This window comes from Ceraceosorus guamensis (assembly GCF_003144195.1).
Source record: "Ceraceosorus guamensis strain MCA 4658 unplaced genomic scaffold IE81scaffold_10, whole genome shotgun sequence".
Lineage (NCBI taxonomy): Eukaryota > Fungi > Basidiomycota > Exobasidiomycetes > Ceraceosorales > Ceraceosoraceae > Ceraceosorus > Ceraceosorus guamensis.
The window spans coordinates 24,337-41,484 of NW_020290005.1; the positions used below are offsets into that span (position 1 = coordinate 24,337).

The 17,148-nt window shown below is 56.4% G+C and overlaps 4 protein-coding genes across 4 annotated transcripts; 2 read left to right on the forward strand and 2 right to left on the reverse strand.

The window, feature by feature from the left end:
- Positions 1-991: 991 nt before the first annotated feature.
- IE81DRAFT_328647 (hypothetical protein) lies at positions 992-5,283 on the forward strand (the record flags this gene model as incomplete). The annotated part of the gene is made up of 2 exons (XM_025515112.1): positions 992-2,656; positions 2,731-5,283. 2 exons carry the CDS (start codon positions 992-994, stop codon positions 5,281-5,283), a joined length of 4,218 nt encoding a protein of 1,405 aa, XP_025371664.1.
- Positions 5,284-7,173: 1,890 nt separating this feature from the next.
- IE81DRAFT_321118 (hypothetical protein) lies at positions 7,174-8,914 on the reverse strand. The gene is made up of 3 exons (XM_025513242.1): positions 7,911-8,914; positions 7,701-7,766; positions 7,174-7,613 (listed from the first exon to the last, which is right to left on the reverse strand). Exons 1-3 carry the CDS (start codon positions 8,694-8,696, stop codon positions 7,224-7,226), a joined length of 1,242 nt encoding a protein of 413 aa, XP_025371665.1. The 5' UTR covers positions 8,697-8,914; the 3' UTR covers positions 7,174-7,223.
- A 426-nt stretch (positions 8,915-9,340) lies between these two features.
- IE81DRAFT_321119 (hypothetical protein) lies at positions 9,341-11,534 on the reverse strand. The gene is made up of 5 exons (XM_025513243.1): positions 10,640-11,534; positions 10,447-10,571; positions 10,332-10,382; positions 10,068-10,263; positions 9,341-9,972 (listed from the first exon to the last, which is right to left on the reverse strand). The coding sequence occupies exons 1-5, from the start codon at positions 11,108-11,110 to the stop codon at positions 9,409-9,411; spliced, it is 1,407 nt and encodes a 468-aa protein (XP_025371666.1). The 5' UTR covers positions 11,111-11,534; the 3' UTR covers positions 9,341-9,408.
- Positions 11,535-12,496: 962 nt separating this feature from the next.
- IE81DRAFT_8881 (hypothetical protein) lies at positions 12,497-17,133 on the forward strand. The gene is made up of 5 exons (XM_025517723.1): positions 12,497-15,522; positions 15,614-16,006; positions 16,074-16,175; positions 16,247-16,368; positions 16,447-17,133. The coding sequence occupies exons 1-5, from the start codon at positions 12,751-12,753 to the stop codon at positions 16,970-16,972; spliced, it is 3,915 nt and encodes a 1,304-aa protein (XP_025371667.1). The 5' UTR covers positions 12,497-12,750; the 3' UTR covers positions 16,973-17,133.
- The last annotated feature ends 15 nt before the right edge of the window (positions 17,134-17,148 follow it).

Here is a 17,148-nt window from a genome sequence, read left to right on the forward strand (position 1 = left end):
ATGGCTCGATCTAGATCAGTCTGAGTGAACGAGAGCGAAGCGAGGGCTCATCGAAAAGCGTGATTTCGCCGGAAAGCTGGGCAGAGGCATTACTGACTGGAGCTGGAGCAGCCGACTGATCACAACAGTGAAGATTGCCAATGGTATCAATGATACCTTTCGTATTTTCGAGCGATGATCACTCCGAGACTACAGCAGAAGAGTCACGAATCAATAAGGAGTGTTGCCTGGGTCGGGTTCTTTCTCAAGAAGGAACAGGAGGGCGACCGTATGCGTATTGCTCTTGTAATCTTCCAAAGTATGCGAAGGGGGCCTGGCGTTAAAGGTTCGAACGAGAAGAAGGGCGCTTCAGTGTCAATTTTGCAGCGCAATTCTCGTGAAGCGCTGCTCGCCTGAGGGAAGAATTGGGCGGCCTGAAGTCACAAGCGTTAAGAGGTGTAATCATGGCCAGGCTGATGATGGCCCTCTTTCTTATCTGCCCCTCTATCCATCCTCGGCCGGCACAGCACGCTGCAGAGCACACGGAAGAGGGTGCTTCACAGCGTCATCGCGCTGCTAGCGCTGCCGCGCTTCGGCACCGGCGCGCGCGGACCCGCGCTTCTTGCGTACCGCACAGCAGCAGTATAGGCAGCCAAAGTCATATGCGAATAAAGGCGCAGAAGTTAGCCACGTGACGCGGCGGTGTGTGCATGCTGCATGAGTTAAGTGAAGCGGCGCGGGCGATGATGGGTAGCCCCCTTCTTTTTTACCCGGCGTCTATAGAGGCGGTGGTGGGTGGTATATAGGCAGGCAGCCAGCAGCCGCCATTCATCTTGTGTACGTATACGTATAATGCATCAGGCTGCCCAGACGAGCGCAATCTCCATCGACCGACTCTTCGTCCACCAAGGCCGTTCACACTCACTTCTCCCCCTTGGCGGTGGGGCTTGTCCCTTCTTCTTTTTCCCTTCCTTCATCCTGTCCTTGCTTGACCTGCATCCTGCATCGCAACATGGACGTCTACTCCATCACATTCACATTGCCGCGCAATGCCGCGTCCGGGCCCTTTGGCATGGCGAACAGCCCCGCGACACACCTTCAGTCCAGCTCACAAAGCCTCCTCTCCCCCGGCTCGACCTCAGAAGCCAGTCTCAATCTTCCCTCCCCAATTGGGCCTGCAGCACCGCGTCAGTCGGCACCGGGACCCAGCACTGGTAGATTACAATCCATGCGCTCAAGATTCCCACCTAGCGTCAAAGCTTTCATGCCCAGCGCCTTTGGCGGCAGCAAGAGGGCCAGTGAGCGGATAGCGGAAGCTGTAGGTCCTGGCTCAGAGAAGTCCGAAGGGGAAGGGGAGGATCAAGAACCGTCGGCTCCTGGCGCCATTGGTGAGGGTCTCAAAATGGAGAAGTCTGAATCCAAGGACTCCGTCAAACCTTCACAGTCTGTGGATCCAAGGCCAACGGCAGGGAGCCCTTCGCAATGTTATCAGCCTGGAGTCAAGGAGAACACCCAGCTTGTAGAGCACGCAGCTGCCGAAGCGATTCACTCTGCGGATGACAGCAAAGTGCCCAAGCCTGCGGCTGCTGATCTGGCTCAATCGGGAAAGCTGCGAGACTCAAGGTCGACTGTCGACACGCATTCATCCCTCGACTTTGGATCCAGGGGCTCTGTGTCAGCAGAAAGTGTCAGTGGAAGCGCGGTAGCCGGTGCTGGCGCCTTTGGCACACCGGGTGGTACGAGCACACGAGCGACGTCAGAATTCATTCCCAGCGCTACACACAGTGCCCAGCCAAGTCTCTCTACGTCAGGCATTGGGCCTCAGCCGACGGGCGCTGAGCTAAGCGATGCCATAGCGCGGCTCGCAACTGATGCGATGAATGTCCATCAATGTTTGATTGCTGTCTCGCCTGTCGAGCTGGATGATGGAGCGGGCGGAGCGTCTTCGAGAAACTTGCGCCAGAGCCAATCCAGCTTTTCTAACCCTGGAAGCTCACCATTCCCCTCTCAACCGCTACCCGCTCCGGCATCTTCACCGTTCCCAAGCACGTACCCGTATCAGCAGTATGCTCAAGGCTTTGGACACGACATGGCAAGTGCTTTTCCTTCTCGAATGGGTATGGGCGTAGGTCCAGCTGGCGGCATGCTCGGCGTAGCTTCGCCATACTCGAGCATTCCGATGGGCAGCTCAGCCTCGCTCGCTTCGCAGCACAGCCTTCAAGCAGCACCCCCCACCATGCAAATACCGCCCTCGCAACCTCCACGCCCTACCATTCAGCACCACAGCTTTCATCTCAGCGGCGGCTACGCTCAGGTAATGAGCGCGCGCGGTGCCATTCTTCGGGACGCCCCATTTCGAGCTCGCAGCGTGCTTAAGGTACCCCGTGGAGACATAGTACATAATGCCGCTGACCAGCATGCAGGAGGCACTCCAACGTTGAGTCAGCAGTCCTCGGTTGGCCAGGCCACCGAAACTCTCAAGCCCCATGCTAGAAGCCGCTTGGACACGATCTCTGCGCAGACCAGGACGCACGTGTCGTGGACGAGCACCGAGCCGCGCGGACGCGATCTTGGCTATGGCCTCGAGACCGAAAGATCTGTAGAGCTGGCCATCACTGGTAACTTCGAGGGCGTCGAACAGGCAAGAGTGCGGATCATGGTGATGTTGGACGAGTTGGTGAGTTGTTGAAAAGTCATCATGGCGCCAGACGACCCTTACTCATCCCGCTGCGTTCTGCGCGCCGCTCTCAGAATGGCTTGCACACAGAGATGTGTGAGATTGACTACAAGCTGCACAATATCATCGGCGGTCGCAAACGCTGCGTCATCCAGAAGATTCAGGAAGAAACAGCGACCAATATCTACCTTCCCACCTCCTTTTCTAACATTCTGTCAACCGTCACCGATTCGGACCCTGATTTCCTGGCGAGGCAAAACACCATCTACGTGACTGGGGACTTCTTCGGAGCTCAGCGAGCGCGCGATATGCTGTATCAGGTCTCCGTCCACAAGAGCAAAGGCATCATCTCACGCGACACCGCAATCTTGCCCCGCAAAGTCGACTGGATGCTCATGGAGCGCTTGGAAGAGTTGAAGTCGGCAATGCTCGACAATGGCACCTTTATCAACTTCCCGATGCTTGGCGGTCAAGCAACCGTCATCTCTGTCTTTGGAGACAATCGCGTCAGCATTGAACGGACCATTCGATCGGTCATGAGCCTGACTAGTCAGTTTTACACAGCATCGCTGTGGCTGCTGCCATTGGCCTACGACGCCTTTTCTCAGACTGCAATGCTCGACAGTGCGCAGCTATCCTCTGCGTTGAAGGACATCAGCAGCACATCAGGAGCTGAGCTCGTCTTCAAAGGCAATTGTTTCGAGATGCATGGATTGGAGAACGAAGTCCGTGCTGCTGTGAGCTCTCTCTTGGACTTGAAGGCAGTGCGACCGTACAATTTCGAAGTCCGCTTCCAGATCGAGCTTGCCAACGACCAGAGGGAATTCATCAGTGGTAAGAAGAACGGAAAGGTCAACAAAATCATGAAACAGTGCGGCGTGCGAATCAAGTTCGACGCATTCAACGACTACAACTTCCTCATTGAAGTTTCTTCGAACGATCGAACAGGCGCTTTGCAGGGTCTTGCATTCCTGCAGGAGGAGCTTCCAGCAGAAATCTCTTTCCACGTCCCCGAGGCCTATCACAAGCGCATCATTGGTGTTGGCGGAAAGAGCATACAGCGCATCATGAAAAAGTACGGTGTCTACGTCAAATTTTCAAATGCTGAAGAATTTGCTGCTCTTGGCGGCTACGTAGACAATGAAGACAACGTTGTAGCTCGCACTCCAGCAAAGAACGCCATCAACTTGGAGAATCTTAAGCAAGCTGTCATGGAGCTTGTCAATCCCAAAGATAAGGACTACACAAGTGAGACTGTTGCGATCGCGCGCCGCTACCATCGCACTCTGCTGGGTGAGAAAGGTACCTTCATTCATGACATTGAGAGCAAGACCAGCTCCACGGTGCGCTTCCCGCCCAAGGAGACTGCCTCCGACCTGGTCTCCATCTTCGGTCCAGAGTCTCAGATTCACATCGCAGCACAAATGCTCCTCGATCATGTTCCCTTCGAGGCAGAATTTCGCACGCCCCACTCTGCCGAGCTAGAGCAGCTTGTCTCCGCCCATGAATTTGTCGCGCTCACTGAGCGAGTCAAACGTGATCTCAACATCACAATCGTACCTGTCGTGGGAACTTCAAAGATGGACGGAGCAGCGAGCAGCTCAGCAATCGCGCCGCCGAGCTTCGCTGGCACCGAGACACTTTTTAAGCTCAGGCTGAACCGTAGCAACGCAGATTTCTTGCCTGCCGCAAAGGACGCACTCGAAGATTTCCTAGTTTCGCGCAACATCAATGTCTACGACTCACCCAAGAGAACGCGCTCGGACTCTTTCGCGTCGTCTTTCCCGCATTTTGCCACGAAGCTCATCAGTACCGCCACAGAATCGACGGACTCTTTCCAGACCGATATTCTGCGCTACCAATACAACAATGATCGGTCTAGATTGCGAACCGCTGCAAGCACTCCCGACATCAAAGCTCTTTTCGACACGCCGTCGCATTACTCAGCTCCTGGCTCAGCCTCTGTCGTCTCGCACGGGCATCACTACACAACCTCGGCGCTGCCAGGAAGTGGCTCAAGCATGCCAGCAATGATGGGCTTTACGCCCCGTAATCAGCCGTCGAACTCTCCGATGTTACCTTCGTCGATGTATCCATCGCCATACGCTGAGTCTCCCATCGCCTCAGCTCCAGCACCGTTCAGCAGCGATGTATGGGCTCCGCCCCAGATATCACCCGCTCACGCTTCTGGAGCTGGTATTGCATTTCCGCACCACACGACTCGGATGTCGGACGACGTGGGACTGATTCACAAGAACAACGATCCGCTCAGCGAAGAAGCACGACGATCAGCATTGAGGAAGCCTCGCTCTTTTGCCCATCGAGCTCAGCCGAATCATCGTACTCAATCACTGGATATCGGCGCGCTGGCGTCTCAGCAGGCAGCTCAAGCTATCGCATCCGGCTCTGTGCCTCGTCCCTATGGCGCCATTGGATCCAACGCTGGCTTCATGCCGCCTGCAGGGGCCCAGATGCCCCCCGGGGGTGGTGGATTTGCGCCTAGTCACGCCTCCACGTCAAGCATCTCCCGAGTGGCGCCATCGGCAACCAGAGGGCCTGTGCCCGAGCCTGCCACGATGGATGAAGTCTCTCGCGTGCTTTCGCAGCTAGCTTTTGACCGACACTAACACGCTGAGCAGGATCGATCATGAGTCGCTCTCTCTCGACCTTTCTGAGGCCCCGCAAAAGATACCTCCGGGAAACTCTACTGTGCCTTCTAATCGCTTCATCCGGCTCCCGCTGCGGCTTTCAATTTCTACTCTACGCTCTGGCTCTTCCCTCCACTTCAATTTCCTTCGGCGCCAACCATATGGTCGATGCCTTTCTCGCTAATTGCTCCATTTCCCTTGTTCGGCCAATTTCTCGGTGGTGATTTGCGCAGCTCAATCTGCCAGCGCTCTGTGCATCGTGGGCAGGTCTCCGAGGCTAGGGCGCATCAAAATTCCCAAAATACCACATCGTTTCCGTTCCGGTTTCCCACCCATACCAAATCAAGATCTGAGCCTCTCCTCACAATCTCGTCCGCTACCTAGTCCACGATATCTCCGTATCCCACAAAGTGCCGCGACTCTCGATTTCCTCTGCTCCTCGCAGATCCAGTCTCCCACATACTAGTCAAACCGCGTTCGTCGCAAGCACTCTCTCTCGAACACAACTCTCACACACCGCACTACACAACATTCCTCCTTCATCCTACAAAACACCGAGCATTGCATCCTTCTCGTCCGAAATGCATACCTGTGGCCCTTTCCAGGCGACGTGCAGAAGCGTACATGGAGCTCACAGCCTTGCGAGTGAAGATCGAGGTGCACATTTGCGATCAGATCCGCATCTCGAGAAGCAGTGTCTTCCCCTTGAGCCCCGTTGATTGATCGCGGAAACTGATGACGAGCAGCGGGTGAGGTGGCTAATCTTCTAGCCAAGAGGCAGGAGACCAAGTCCCCTGACGGCAGCGAGGCGGACGCTTTCAACCGGACGGCTGCTGAGTGCCCCGGAACATCCCTCTCATCCCTGCAATGCGTATATTTTCGTGCTCCAAGGGCGCTCACTTCAGCTGCTTCCACTTCCTGCGCCAAGTAAGGCGGCTCTTCTCTTGGGGCTCGAAAGGAGCGCGATGAAGACGCAAGAGGCCGTAAAGGTCACGAATCTAAAGAATGCTTGTCGAGAGACTGCTCTTTCCTGGGCTGGACTGCGCGCTGCGCTGCAAAGCAGAGGCGATGATGACAACGCATTCGTGGCCAAGAGTCAAAAGGAAACGGAAGCAGAAGAAGTCTGCGGGTCAGTCATCTTGTGACTCTGCATCTTGATGCGAATCTGAGCCTAAAGGAATGCCACGCCCTTACTTGTTGGGGCGAGAACGTTGCTCATCGATGCTCACCTAAAGATCCTTCGTAGATTTGGCAGTGCCATTCTGCTGTTGGTAAGCGACAACCAGAATCTATCCGGCGCCTTCGACTGGACCTTGAAGCTGCCTGCGGCGCCAGTGCAAGCTCCGGATCGAATCCCTTGTTGAACACCGCCGACTAGCCCTCCAGTCAAAGCCTCAAGCCAGGATGGCCCTTTGGAATGCTCGTCGAAACTCCTTCGATAAGCGTCGAGGACTCGCTTCGAAGCCTGACGCCTTGCCAAACTTTGTGTTGCCCCCTCTTGCGACCTCTAACGTGTATGCGGGACTTTCAAAGCAAACTCGCGCTCCTGCTTGACTGCGACTCAAGCCGCACAGCAGGTGGATGACGGGAGTCTGAGTCGAATTGCCGCCTAAAGCACGCCTCGATCGTGGATGCGCTCTTGTCTTCGCTGCGCGCAGGCGAACTTTGCACGAGACACGGGCGTGCCATGCAGCGACCATCAGCACGCTAGCTAGGCCAGAGGCTCGAACGCGACCCTGCTCTTTAAGCGTCCCGCGAGTCACCAACCGATCAGGTTCACTCGCGCTGGATTGGCCCCAAGCGCCTTCCAGCTAGATACGGAAGAGGGAACCATCGCCCCTAGTGCAACATTTGGGACTTCGAAAAGTGAATCTATGATCATTACTGCTAATCGTAGCCCGTTGAACGTGATCGAGACATTACAAAGCACCCTGGTAAGGGGGTTCAAAGGGGGGTTGAGAACCGAGGACATTCTCAGCTGCTGCTTTGGCCAGAGCGGGTATGCCGCCCACCGCACCCCGCGCCGACGCAGCTACACCGGCCGGACTAGCAGTATCGGCAAATTGGTTGGGATCGATGGCAGATCCGATGGAAGCTAGCGCATCGCCTGCTTGACCGAACGGATCGTATCCTACCCTCCAACCAGCCCACAGAATTCCAACGCCCATCACAAAAATGACGACGGCCAAGTCGTTGATGAAGGCGTTCAGGAGCGTCAAGTATTGAGAGCCTGTGAGGAGGATGGAGGAGAGCGCTGGAGGTAGCAAAGGGGAGAAACGTTGAAGGAGAGAAGGCGGAGGTGGTCGGTGCTGCAATAGGGAGAGAAAGACCGCAGCGCACAAGGTTTGGTCAGAGGTGGCTCCTATGCACCACAGTGCCTTCGCCTTGTGACTCACCCTCATCAGCATGATTCTTGCCGATTGCAACCCGATTTCGAGAGTCAAGAAGAGGTAGAAGACGGGCTACATCGGCAATCGCGAAGGAAAAGTAATCTCAGCTAAGTGACCTACCCGTCGACGCACGAAGCAGTCCATCAGGCTGCAGACTTTTTTGTCCAACGCTGAAGCCACGCCAAGCCGTGCGCCACCTAGGACCTCATCACTCACAATGCCGCCGAGTCCGAGCTCTTCAAGACCAAAAGTGCCTGCATCCCACGGGCTTGGCCTCTCGTACCCCAATCTTGCCCAGTGCAACAATGCTCCTCCGTTGACGTGATGAGCCTCTCCCTCTCCGGCCAGCACAGCTCTATGGGCGTGCAGTAGTGGAGCTACCAAATATGCACCAAAAGCTGCAAATATCAAGACCCTCGTCAAGCCAAAGATCCTCTCCACCGTTCGTGAACCTGATGGAGCGACGGGTGGGGTTGAAGTTTGAGCGCCTGCTTCACCACTTGAGCCGGGTGGACCTCCTCCACCGGCCATGGCGGCTTGAAACTGAGCAAACATATCCGCCATGCCGGGAGGCAGCTCCATGCCAGCTGGAAGCTGCGGGAAACCTGGCGGAAGTCCCTGTTGCCCTTGTCCGGGAGACTGCGCATCATTGAGGTGTGTTTGTCCAGCCCTCGGGCTAGCAAAAGGATTGACGCTCATCGCGCCTCCCTCGCCAGCTTGTAATCTAGCCAACTGAGCCAGATCAATCTCCTCTGGATCTGGATGTTCATCTGCCTCTGCAGAGAGGTTTGGAGCAATTCCTCGGGATGAAGAGGAAGAGGGGGAAGTGGGAGGGTACAATGTACTGGCTTCGTCGCCTCTTCCCGTCTTGGTGATGCGAGCTAGCCGGTCGGTACCCGATCCCAAAATGCGAGCTTTTCGAGCAGCTCGACGTGCGGCCGCATCGTCCCCTGGCGAAGTGGGCGGAGAAGTTGGAAGGTCGTTGGTCGTTGCTTCAGTCATGACGGCGATCACTCCAAATCTTTGGGTCCAAGCTCGAGACGAAGAGGCAGCGCAACGTGGCTGTATGCGGGAGAGGTGCTGTTCAAGAGGGGAGTCTCGACACGTGAACATGTGCTTCCCAAGAGGACTCGTGGGAACAGGATAACGAATCACCGAATGGTGGTTGCGTGGGTCAGCGAGTTGTCGTCCAGTGCGGGTGTGTGCACTGTGTGTATGCATGCACTAACGAGTCGTGATCGAGTCTCTCGAGTTGTACAGCAGACGCCGCGAATTGCTGCCACGCGAGAACGCGCGCGACGCCGCATGCAAGGGTGGAGCGGAGCGGGTTGCGCTGAACGGGCGAGCTGCACCGTGCGCGCCCCGATCGCGACTTCTTCTGAACTTGTTGCAACGCTCTTTCTTGTCCACAACAGGCATTCACAATCGTGGACTCCTCCACTTGCACATGCCTAATGCTTTGATCGGCCCTCAGTACATTACGCACAAGCATCATTCTGGCTTACCCTTCTTTGATGATGCTCTGATCGGCTACTTTCTGGATCCCATTGCGCGTCTCGCCCACTTGCCCGATCGCTCGCAGCCAGTGCCATGGGACAGACAGACGGTGCGCACAACACGATGCGGGGCATCGCCATCAAGGCAGGCACTGCAGCAAGCATGCATTTGCTATGTGAAGCGAGAGGTTACGAAATGTGATGTGTTCGCACGTGGATCAAAGACGGGCAGTAGCAGCTGTCTCAGCGCCATCTTTGACGGCAGGTTCCAATCCCGGCCATCCGAAAGTGAAGTCGTGCAAGCCAGGCATGCCTCTTCTGATGACGCCACAGACAGACAGGTTGCCTGCTCTCGGACTGACGATGACCCTGTTCAAAGGCGGTGGGGGCGCTTCTCGGCCTTGACGTCGGCCGGGCGCTCGAGCAGGTAGACCAGCTGCTAGTCTCTGCGGTGCAGAGCTTGCCACATCTCCAGGCAAGACCAGCGGAAACGCGTACTGCTGCCCTTGCTCTTCAGCTGCACCTGCTTTGCTCGGCACAGGTGCTCCGCTCTCTACCACAGCTCGAGGCTCGACCGCCGTGAGCTGTCCCATGGGTGACATGGATGCTTTGCGGCTCTCCGTTATGACGCTCGATACTGTTGCAGAGGAAGCAGGGCCGCCGTGTGCTGAGCTACTCTGATCGGCGTCTCTGCTCTTTGGATCACTGAAGATCAATGGGCGGATAGTGGACAGGGGTTCTTCCACAGGCTGAGCGAGCGCAGATGCCAAATCCGCAAGTATCTATCGCGCGCACGAGTTACAATATTGAAGTGTTTGAGTTGACGTCTGTGATCGAGTGAGCAGAGGCATCTCTTGAGGGCATTCGAGACACTCACGTAGAACTGTGGAGGGAACATGATGAGCTTTTGAGCCAAAGCTTCTTCAACAAGCTCAGCTGGCGTGTCTGTCCTCAGCATCTGAACCTCTTGCTGGTCTGCGCTTAGTCCCGAGACGTCCCCGCTCGCCATGCGCTCTACCCCCGAAGGACCAGGCCCGGCAGGTGACAGAACATCTTCCGCATCGAGCACGGTTCTGCAGAGCGCATGAATGATCAAGGTCAGATCGTCCAAATAGAGATGCGACTGCTGGTGGCCACTCACAGCATGAAGTGTGCATCGAAGCGCTTGGCCGGACGAACGACTGTCTTGGGCCTGTTGGGAATGTGAAGGCGATCAAGCTCACGAAGCGCTTGTACTGGACTGGCATCCTACTCACGTAATCCAGCGACTGTATGCTGCCATGTTCGCCACAGGAATTGATTCCTTCGGAAACCCCGAGCCAATCGAACGCTCGTAGACCTTTTGCAGGAACGGTAAGAATGTCTTGGCGCTTGTATGCACCTGGGCCGGGAGCGCGCGAGCATCGGCATGATAGTGGAAGCGATGCCTACGAAGTGTCTCTGTCTCACCTTGTCACGCATCGCAGTCCACTCCTCCACGCTCATGCCAGCTTCTCCAGCCCCGACGGCTCTACAGCGAGGTATGCTTCCTCTCGCCTCCGCGCGAGATGGCACGAGTAGCAGTCCCGTCTCTTCAAAAGTCTCCCTTACAGCTGCAATCCGAATCGCCAGCTCCTTGACCTCTGCCTTTCTTTCCTTCTCGTCATTGTACGTCTTGGCCTCACAAGCGATTTCGGCGGTCTCGAAGTCCGCGTCGTCTACTACTCCGCCCGGGAAGACGACTGCGGATCTGAAGGAGCTGCCCTTTCTGGACGATCGTTGGACCATGAGTGTGCGCATCCAGGGAGCTTCCCAGCTGCGCGTGCTGCCGCTGCTTCGACTTGGCGCTAGGATGACTAGAGTTGAGCTGAGCCTGGGCGTCATGGGCAGACCGATCTCGCCATCATCCTTGCTCGACCCAGTGTGCGCGTCACCACTCATCGTGTGTGATCGCAGAAACCCTCTGCTGGTGAATGACCGCGAGGACAGACAGCGCTGCAGCGTTTGGCCGATCCTTGAACGCCGGATGGGGGAAAGTAGAGGTATGCTGAGCTGCGAACAGTGTCGCGTCGAGCTGTATTGAATGTGTTGGCAGCAGAGTGTGCAAGAAAAGCTGGCGGGAAAGAGATGTCTGCAAGCGGCGCGCATCGAACCGCGTCCTGGGAAACTTTCAGAGCAGGCCTTCTCGCTTGCGCTGCTCTCCGAATGGAGTCAAGAGCCAATCGATTGCTTCAAAGGTAGGGCTGTACAGTTCTAGTCAAGAGCTTACTCACCGTTGAGGCGAACTCTCCAAGTGCTAGCTGCGAGCGCTCTGCTCCGGAAGCAGAACGATTTGGTGTGGTGTAGTCACGGCGCGGGCTTCACGAATGTGGGGAACGAACCGGCTAAGATGAGCCCCGAAGTCCCGACAGACGCGCACTCACGACTCCCAGCAGCAGCAGACTTGTGACTCAAGACTGACACTTGACTCACTCACACCCCGTGACTGTCCTGCAGCTGCTGCGCTGTGTTCCGCCTCTCATCTCGCTTGATTAGCTCCTCATCACTCACGACTCACGAGTCACGACTCACGACTCGACTATAGCGTCACTTCTCGCACGGCTGCGCACGGCGGCTGACGCGCACGCTCCATGCTCGCCCCCCAAAGTGTCGTGAGTCGCGGGCCAGAGCAGCTGCATGGCTTGTCATTCTTGATTACTCACTTCCATGATGATCATCTTCTCTCCAATCAATTTCACAATTTGAGCGATTCTGGGTTGTGGATCATCAGCTCCCTCCCAGGAAATTCGAGAAGGCCGACGCTGCTGTCGATGGAAGGTGACGCCTCCCTGTAAGAGTGGATTCCACGGAAGGAACTCCGAGTAGCTGCGATGGTGTGAATGCGACACTATATGCGCTGAACAGGCTGCGCTGGTGGCGCAAACGAAGTGCGTAACGCTTCGTGCGAGAAATCGGCTTGGAGTCACACATGGCGTTTCTTGAGGAGAAGCTCACTTGGCGGCAGAAGGCTCCCGCGATCCTTGCCGCAACCGTCGTCAACGTGGATGGCTTTGCTCTCGACCGAGTGGCGAAGGCTCGTTCTGGTATGGGTGCGTGTATGATTGGGTACAACTCTTCGTATCCCCGCGCGCGCCGCCGCGCTTCCCATTCAACGCAACCACTCACACATTCGCCACGCGTATGTATATACAGCACGATCGACTCGTGATGCGCCACAATTGTGAATACGGATGGCGTTGCGGTAGGCGTCGTTGGGTGGCGAGTACGCGGCCCAGGTGGCGCTGGTCGATTGCCATGACGACCAACGAGCTTGGCTGACATGGTGTGCAAGTCTTCGAATCCTCTACAAATGTAGCCAACGCTTTCTCCTCCTATTCGTTTCGTCACCCTCCATGAAGATTGATTCTTTTCGATTTTGCATTTTGTCTCTTCAGCCGAGCCGCTGGTCGGCATTCTTCAACAGGTCCGCGCTGAGCTGATCTCTCACAAAGGCGCAGGTACTCTCACACAACGGAGGTGCAGTCAGTCGTTGGCAAATCAGTGGAAGGGTGATCACAGAGCTGTGCATTCTTCAGGGCGACATGCTAGCTCAACGGTTACCAGCCACGCAACCAGACCTTTGGGGACGATCTGCTGAAGGAAAGATGACGCAAACAGGTGGTGCAAAGGCAAGCAGCTGGGAAGACACAGGCACTCGCTGCAACTTGCCGACCAAGGCGCGCCCCGCTCTGCTGGTGGCATCCCTTTTTTGCGCCCTCTTCCTCTTCTACCTTCACTCCCTGGAAGGAAAGCTGCTACCTACTTCGAGGCCTAAGGATAGGCTTGTCTGTACCCCTACCGGCTGCTGGAGTCGCATACCCTCTTCACTGCCCCTCAACGACTCCGAGGTGAAAGATGAGGGATTTTGTCGGACAGTACTTGGCCAGACTCAGGCTTTCCACCACCTTCCCGGTTCCGCACCTCTACCTGGTGCTCTTCCATTGCTCGGTGTGCACGCGCAGCGGGTCGGTAAGGCAAAAGCTTCGAGAATTTCACCGGCACCGCTGATCACCCGCGCACTAGGCGAGGCCTCAAGTAGTGGAATCGAGAAGGCGGTTGAAGCTTTGAATGGCGAGACCTCCACACGTGCCATTCCCAAGACTGCGGAGAGTCTGAACGGTCAAGCAGCTGAAGGCGAGAAGGCTGCAAAGCCTCCCATCAGCTACACACGCTCAGGCCACAAGAGTGTAGCTAAGGTGTGGCTGCACGAAGGGCCGTACGGATGGAAGCGCAAGACACCGACCGGGTCCAAGGCCACCATTCGTCGCGATCAAGTCTACAAGGCAAAGTACGCCGACATTCCACGTCCTACCCGTTTCGGTCCTCGTTTGCCAGACGGCCAAGTTTTAGGAAAGATGCGTGATACTCCAGAGGGCTCTAGATCCACACGTTTTCGTGATAAACGAAGAGCCACCTTGATCTCGTTGAATCTCGATCCGAACCACCGAAGTCCGAGTAAGGCGATCATGGACAAGTTGAAAAGCATGAACAAGTCTCCAAAGCGCGGCGACCTCTCCCACCCAGTCAGACCGGTATCTCCGGTTCCGCCTTTCGGCAGTCCAGGCCGACCACGAAAGACGCCGGAAGGGTCTTACAGGACCAGACTGCGTGACAAACAGAGGGATGCGGCAGCAGCCGGTCTCGAATGGACGCCAGAACGCAAGGGCGCCAAGCGAAAGACCCCGGGCGGTTCAAGAGTAACGCGATGGAGAGAAAGGCATGAAGCGCTGTTTGGTGCTCCGCCGGCACGCAAGAAGCAACAGATGCGAAAGCCACCCCAAGATGGGCCATCCGAAGCAGGGCCAGCCGAGATGATGGATGATGGGTCAAGCACGCGCGCTGACACAATGGTCGCTGTTCCGCAGCGACCGCGCAGTGCTCGTCTGGCCGCACAGCGAGCTCGGGCAACGCATCTATCTGGGCAGGCCGACCAGCCCTCCAACCTGCAATCGATCGCATCTACCGGACAGGTAGAACAGGGCACCAGACGCGTGCATCACGCTACCTCAAGCTCTAGTGATGCCTATGGCTCGCCATCCGCAACTAAGTCTCGCGCACTTGGCGATGTCTACAAAGAGGCCCATCCGACCGAGCTTAGATCGTCGCCTAGTGACAGAATTCGGGAAAGCAGCTCAGATGAAGCCAAGACATCTCTGTCGCCCGAAAGGAGTGAAAAGCCAGCGACACCGCCACGCCGAGTCCTTCCTGATCTCAATCTCCCTCCGCCTCCAGAGGAGCTCTTGAGGCGAGACGCCTCGATGACGGACGACCCGGGCTGGTCCAAAGTCCACACGACGAGAGGAAAGCCCAGCGCTAGATTTTTACTCCGTCGGCTTCTTCCTGAAGTCGGCACTGCCCGAAAAGCTGAGCAGGAGGTCCAAGAGGTCGTCGATCTGACCAAAGCGCGGCCAACAACTGGCGCAATCCGCCTAACCGCCTCCGACTTGGCAAGGAAGATACCCGGCGACCTTCACTCGTCCATACATGGCTTCAGGAAGGGTGAAATGCCAACGGAACTTCAGGCGTTGCTGGACAAGAACACGCGTGAATGGAACGAGCTCGTTCGAAGTAGACGCGCAGCTCAAGCAGCTCAACAGCTTGGGCGGACTGCCGCCAAATCGCCTTTGATCAGTCCAGATTCCAGGCACTGGTCTCCAGCATCGGAAGAGCACTCGCGCAACTCAGCGCCAAGCGCTTCCCCGGATAGCTCTGCAGAAGGCCTTCGAGCTTATAGCCTATCCACGAGCTCTCAATCGACCACGCCGACGACTTCGAGCTTTTCTGATCTAGGACCTCGACAGAGATACAAGAAGCAACGTAGCCTGAGAGAGATAGACGCGGGCGAGGTTTCCAGCCCGCGCTTCCTGGCTCGTTCTGCCGATCTTGCTGCCAAGCTTGAGCAGACAGACCAAGGCATTCGACACACTGCCGCCTTGACGAGACCTCGTGAAAGGCCAAAGAAGCGTTTTGTATCGCAGACAGAGGATCAAACGGCGCCACACAAGGTCGGGCCAAGGGTAAACCAGGACGTCTCACGGAGAAGGGGTACAGATAGTGCAAGGCCTCGCGGAAGGCCGAGGAAGCATGTAGCGCAAGGCCAAACATTGTCTCTCAAGGGCGAGCGAAGAGACTTGCACGCAAACGAACTCTCGACTTCGCAGACCATCCTGAAGCGCGCAGGCGGTGAACTGCCCTTTGAGGTCTTGAAAGCTGGCAAGCACATCTATTCGCCTCAAGAGACGGCAGAGCTGCGCGAGTCTGCGCGTCTGTACGCTGTGAGAGAGGGCATCGATCTTAGTAACCACAAGATCCAAGTGAGTGTCTAGCTCTTGCTTTTGTGAGCAACACATCTAGGGCTCGGTGCTGATCGGCTACTTTTCTCTGCCTCCGTGACAATGTCTTCAGATGCGTGAGCCTGTGCGCACAACGCAACGCGACATGTGGCCCCATTACTGGGCCAGCGTCACTGGCCCAGATGGTAAGACAGTACCAAGCAAGGCTGAGCGACACGCACAGTTCGGTCAAACATTGCACAAGATTCATCACTCTCCCGAGATGAATCAAGATCCCAATTTTGCATTTCAGAGAGCTGCCGCGATAGCCGCTAGGAAGGCAGCTAACGCTAAAGAAAATGTCAAGACCGCAGTGCGGAGGGCACGAGAGTATGCGGGGCTTGGCTATGCTCAGCATCTGAGGCTGAAGATTTCCACGCCAGAAGCCGCCCACATGCTCGACGCTTTCCGTCGACACAAGGAACAGGTTCGAGTAGCATCTGGACAGCGCATCAATTCCTTCGAGGTGCGTTCATGAGGACACACTGCCTATTCAACACATGACTAATGGAAGATGTTTGGGCATTGCGCAGGCTTCAACGCCTGTTCACCGAACGCCGACGGAGCCCCGTTGGCACTTTCGCGGTAGGGCTTGGGACGAAAAGGGGCAGGCTTTGCCAAGCGAAGACGGAAGCGTGAGTACTTGACACCACTCTTTTCGCAACGAAAAGCCCAGCTGATTTTGGTCGTTGTGATGGTCCTGCAGCATGAGCACAAGGTCGTGTTGCCTGAGACTACTACGTTCGGATTGAAGGATCGGCACCGCCAGAACCCAATCGAAGAAGATGTTGACTTCCACGTCCACCAGACCGGACTCAGCAAAGATCAGTGAGCATCGCTCACACGCGTTGCATCCGTCGCCTTCCTGCTTCACTAAATTTTTCCTGTGCCCACGCCTATCTGCAGAGCCAAGAGTGCACTCAAGGCCATCGCTCGCGCTCAGGGTCCACATGATGCTGTTACAGCTTATAGACAGGTGAACCAGGGAGCCGCAGCGCGCTCCCCCTTCGGAGCGAAGCAGGCGGGAGCGAATATCCTTGAATCGTCTCGGGGTGGCGCTTTGCCTAGTCGGTCTGCTAAACAGCTCGGGCCTCAACAGGGCCCCGCGCCAAGCTCCCGCAAACAAGCGCCCCCTCCAGACCTCTTGAGTGCGACCGACAATGATCCGGCATTGACCGCACATGTCGGAAATGCAGCGCCGCTTCATGACAGGACGATGCTCTCCCGGCAGACTTCTAATGTCGCTTCGAGCGCCTCTTCATTGACACCGAGACCCATAGCTAGCGCCCATGATGACGGCCTCCAACTTAGTCTTGGACCGTCCAGCTCCGGATCCTCCGTCAAGAGGCCCGCTCCAGCTGCCGTCGAGGGACGTCCTGCAAAGAAACACGAAGTAGACACGGAGCTTCGCCTTGGACCCCCGGGTTCGTGAACGGCCGCAAATCTGTAGCCAAAGCAGCAATTACATTCGCGCATCGAGGGGGAAGGCGAGGGCAGTCAAGAATACTTTCTGCAGCGACGGCAAAGTCTAGATTATGAACTTTGTTCTTGTCCATCCTGCAATGAAAGGTACACACCGGTGGGTGCTACACCACCGAAGGCTGAAGC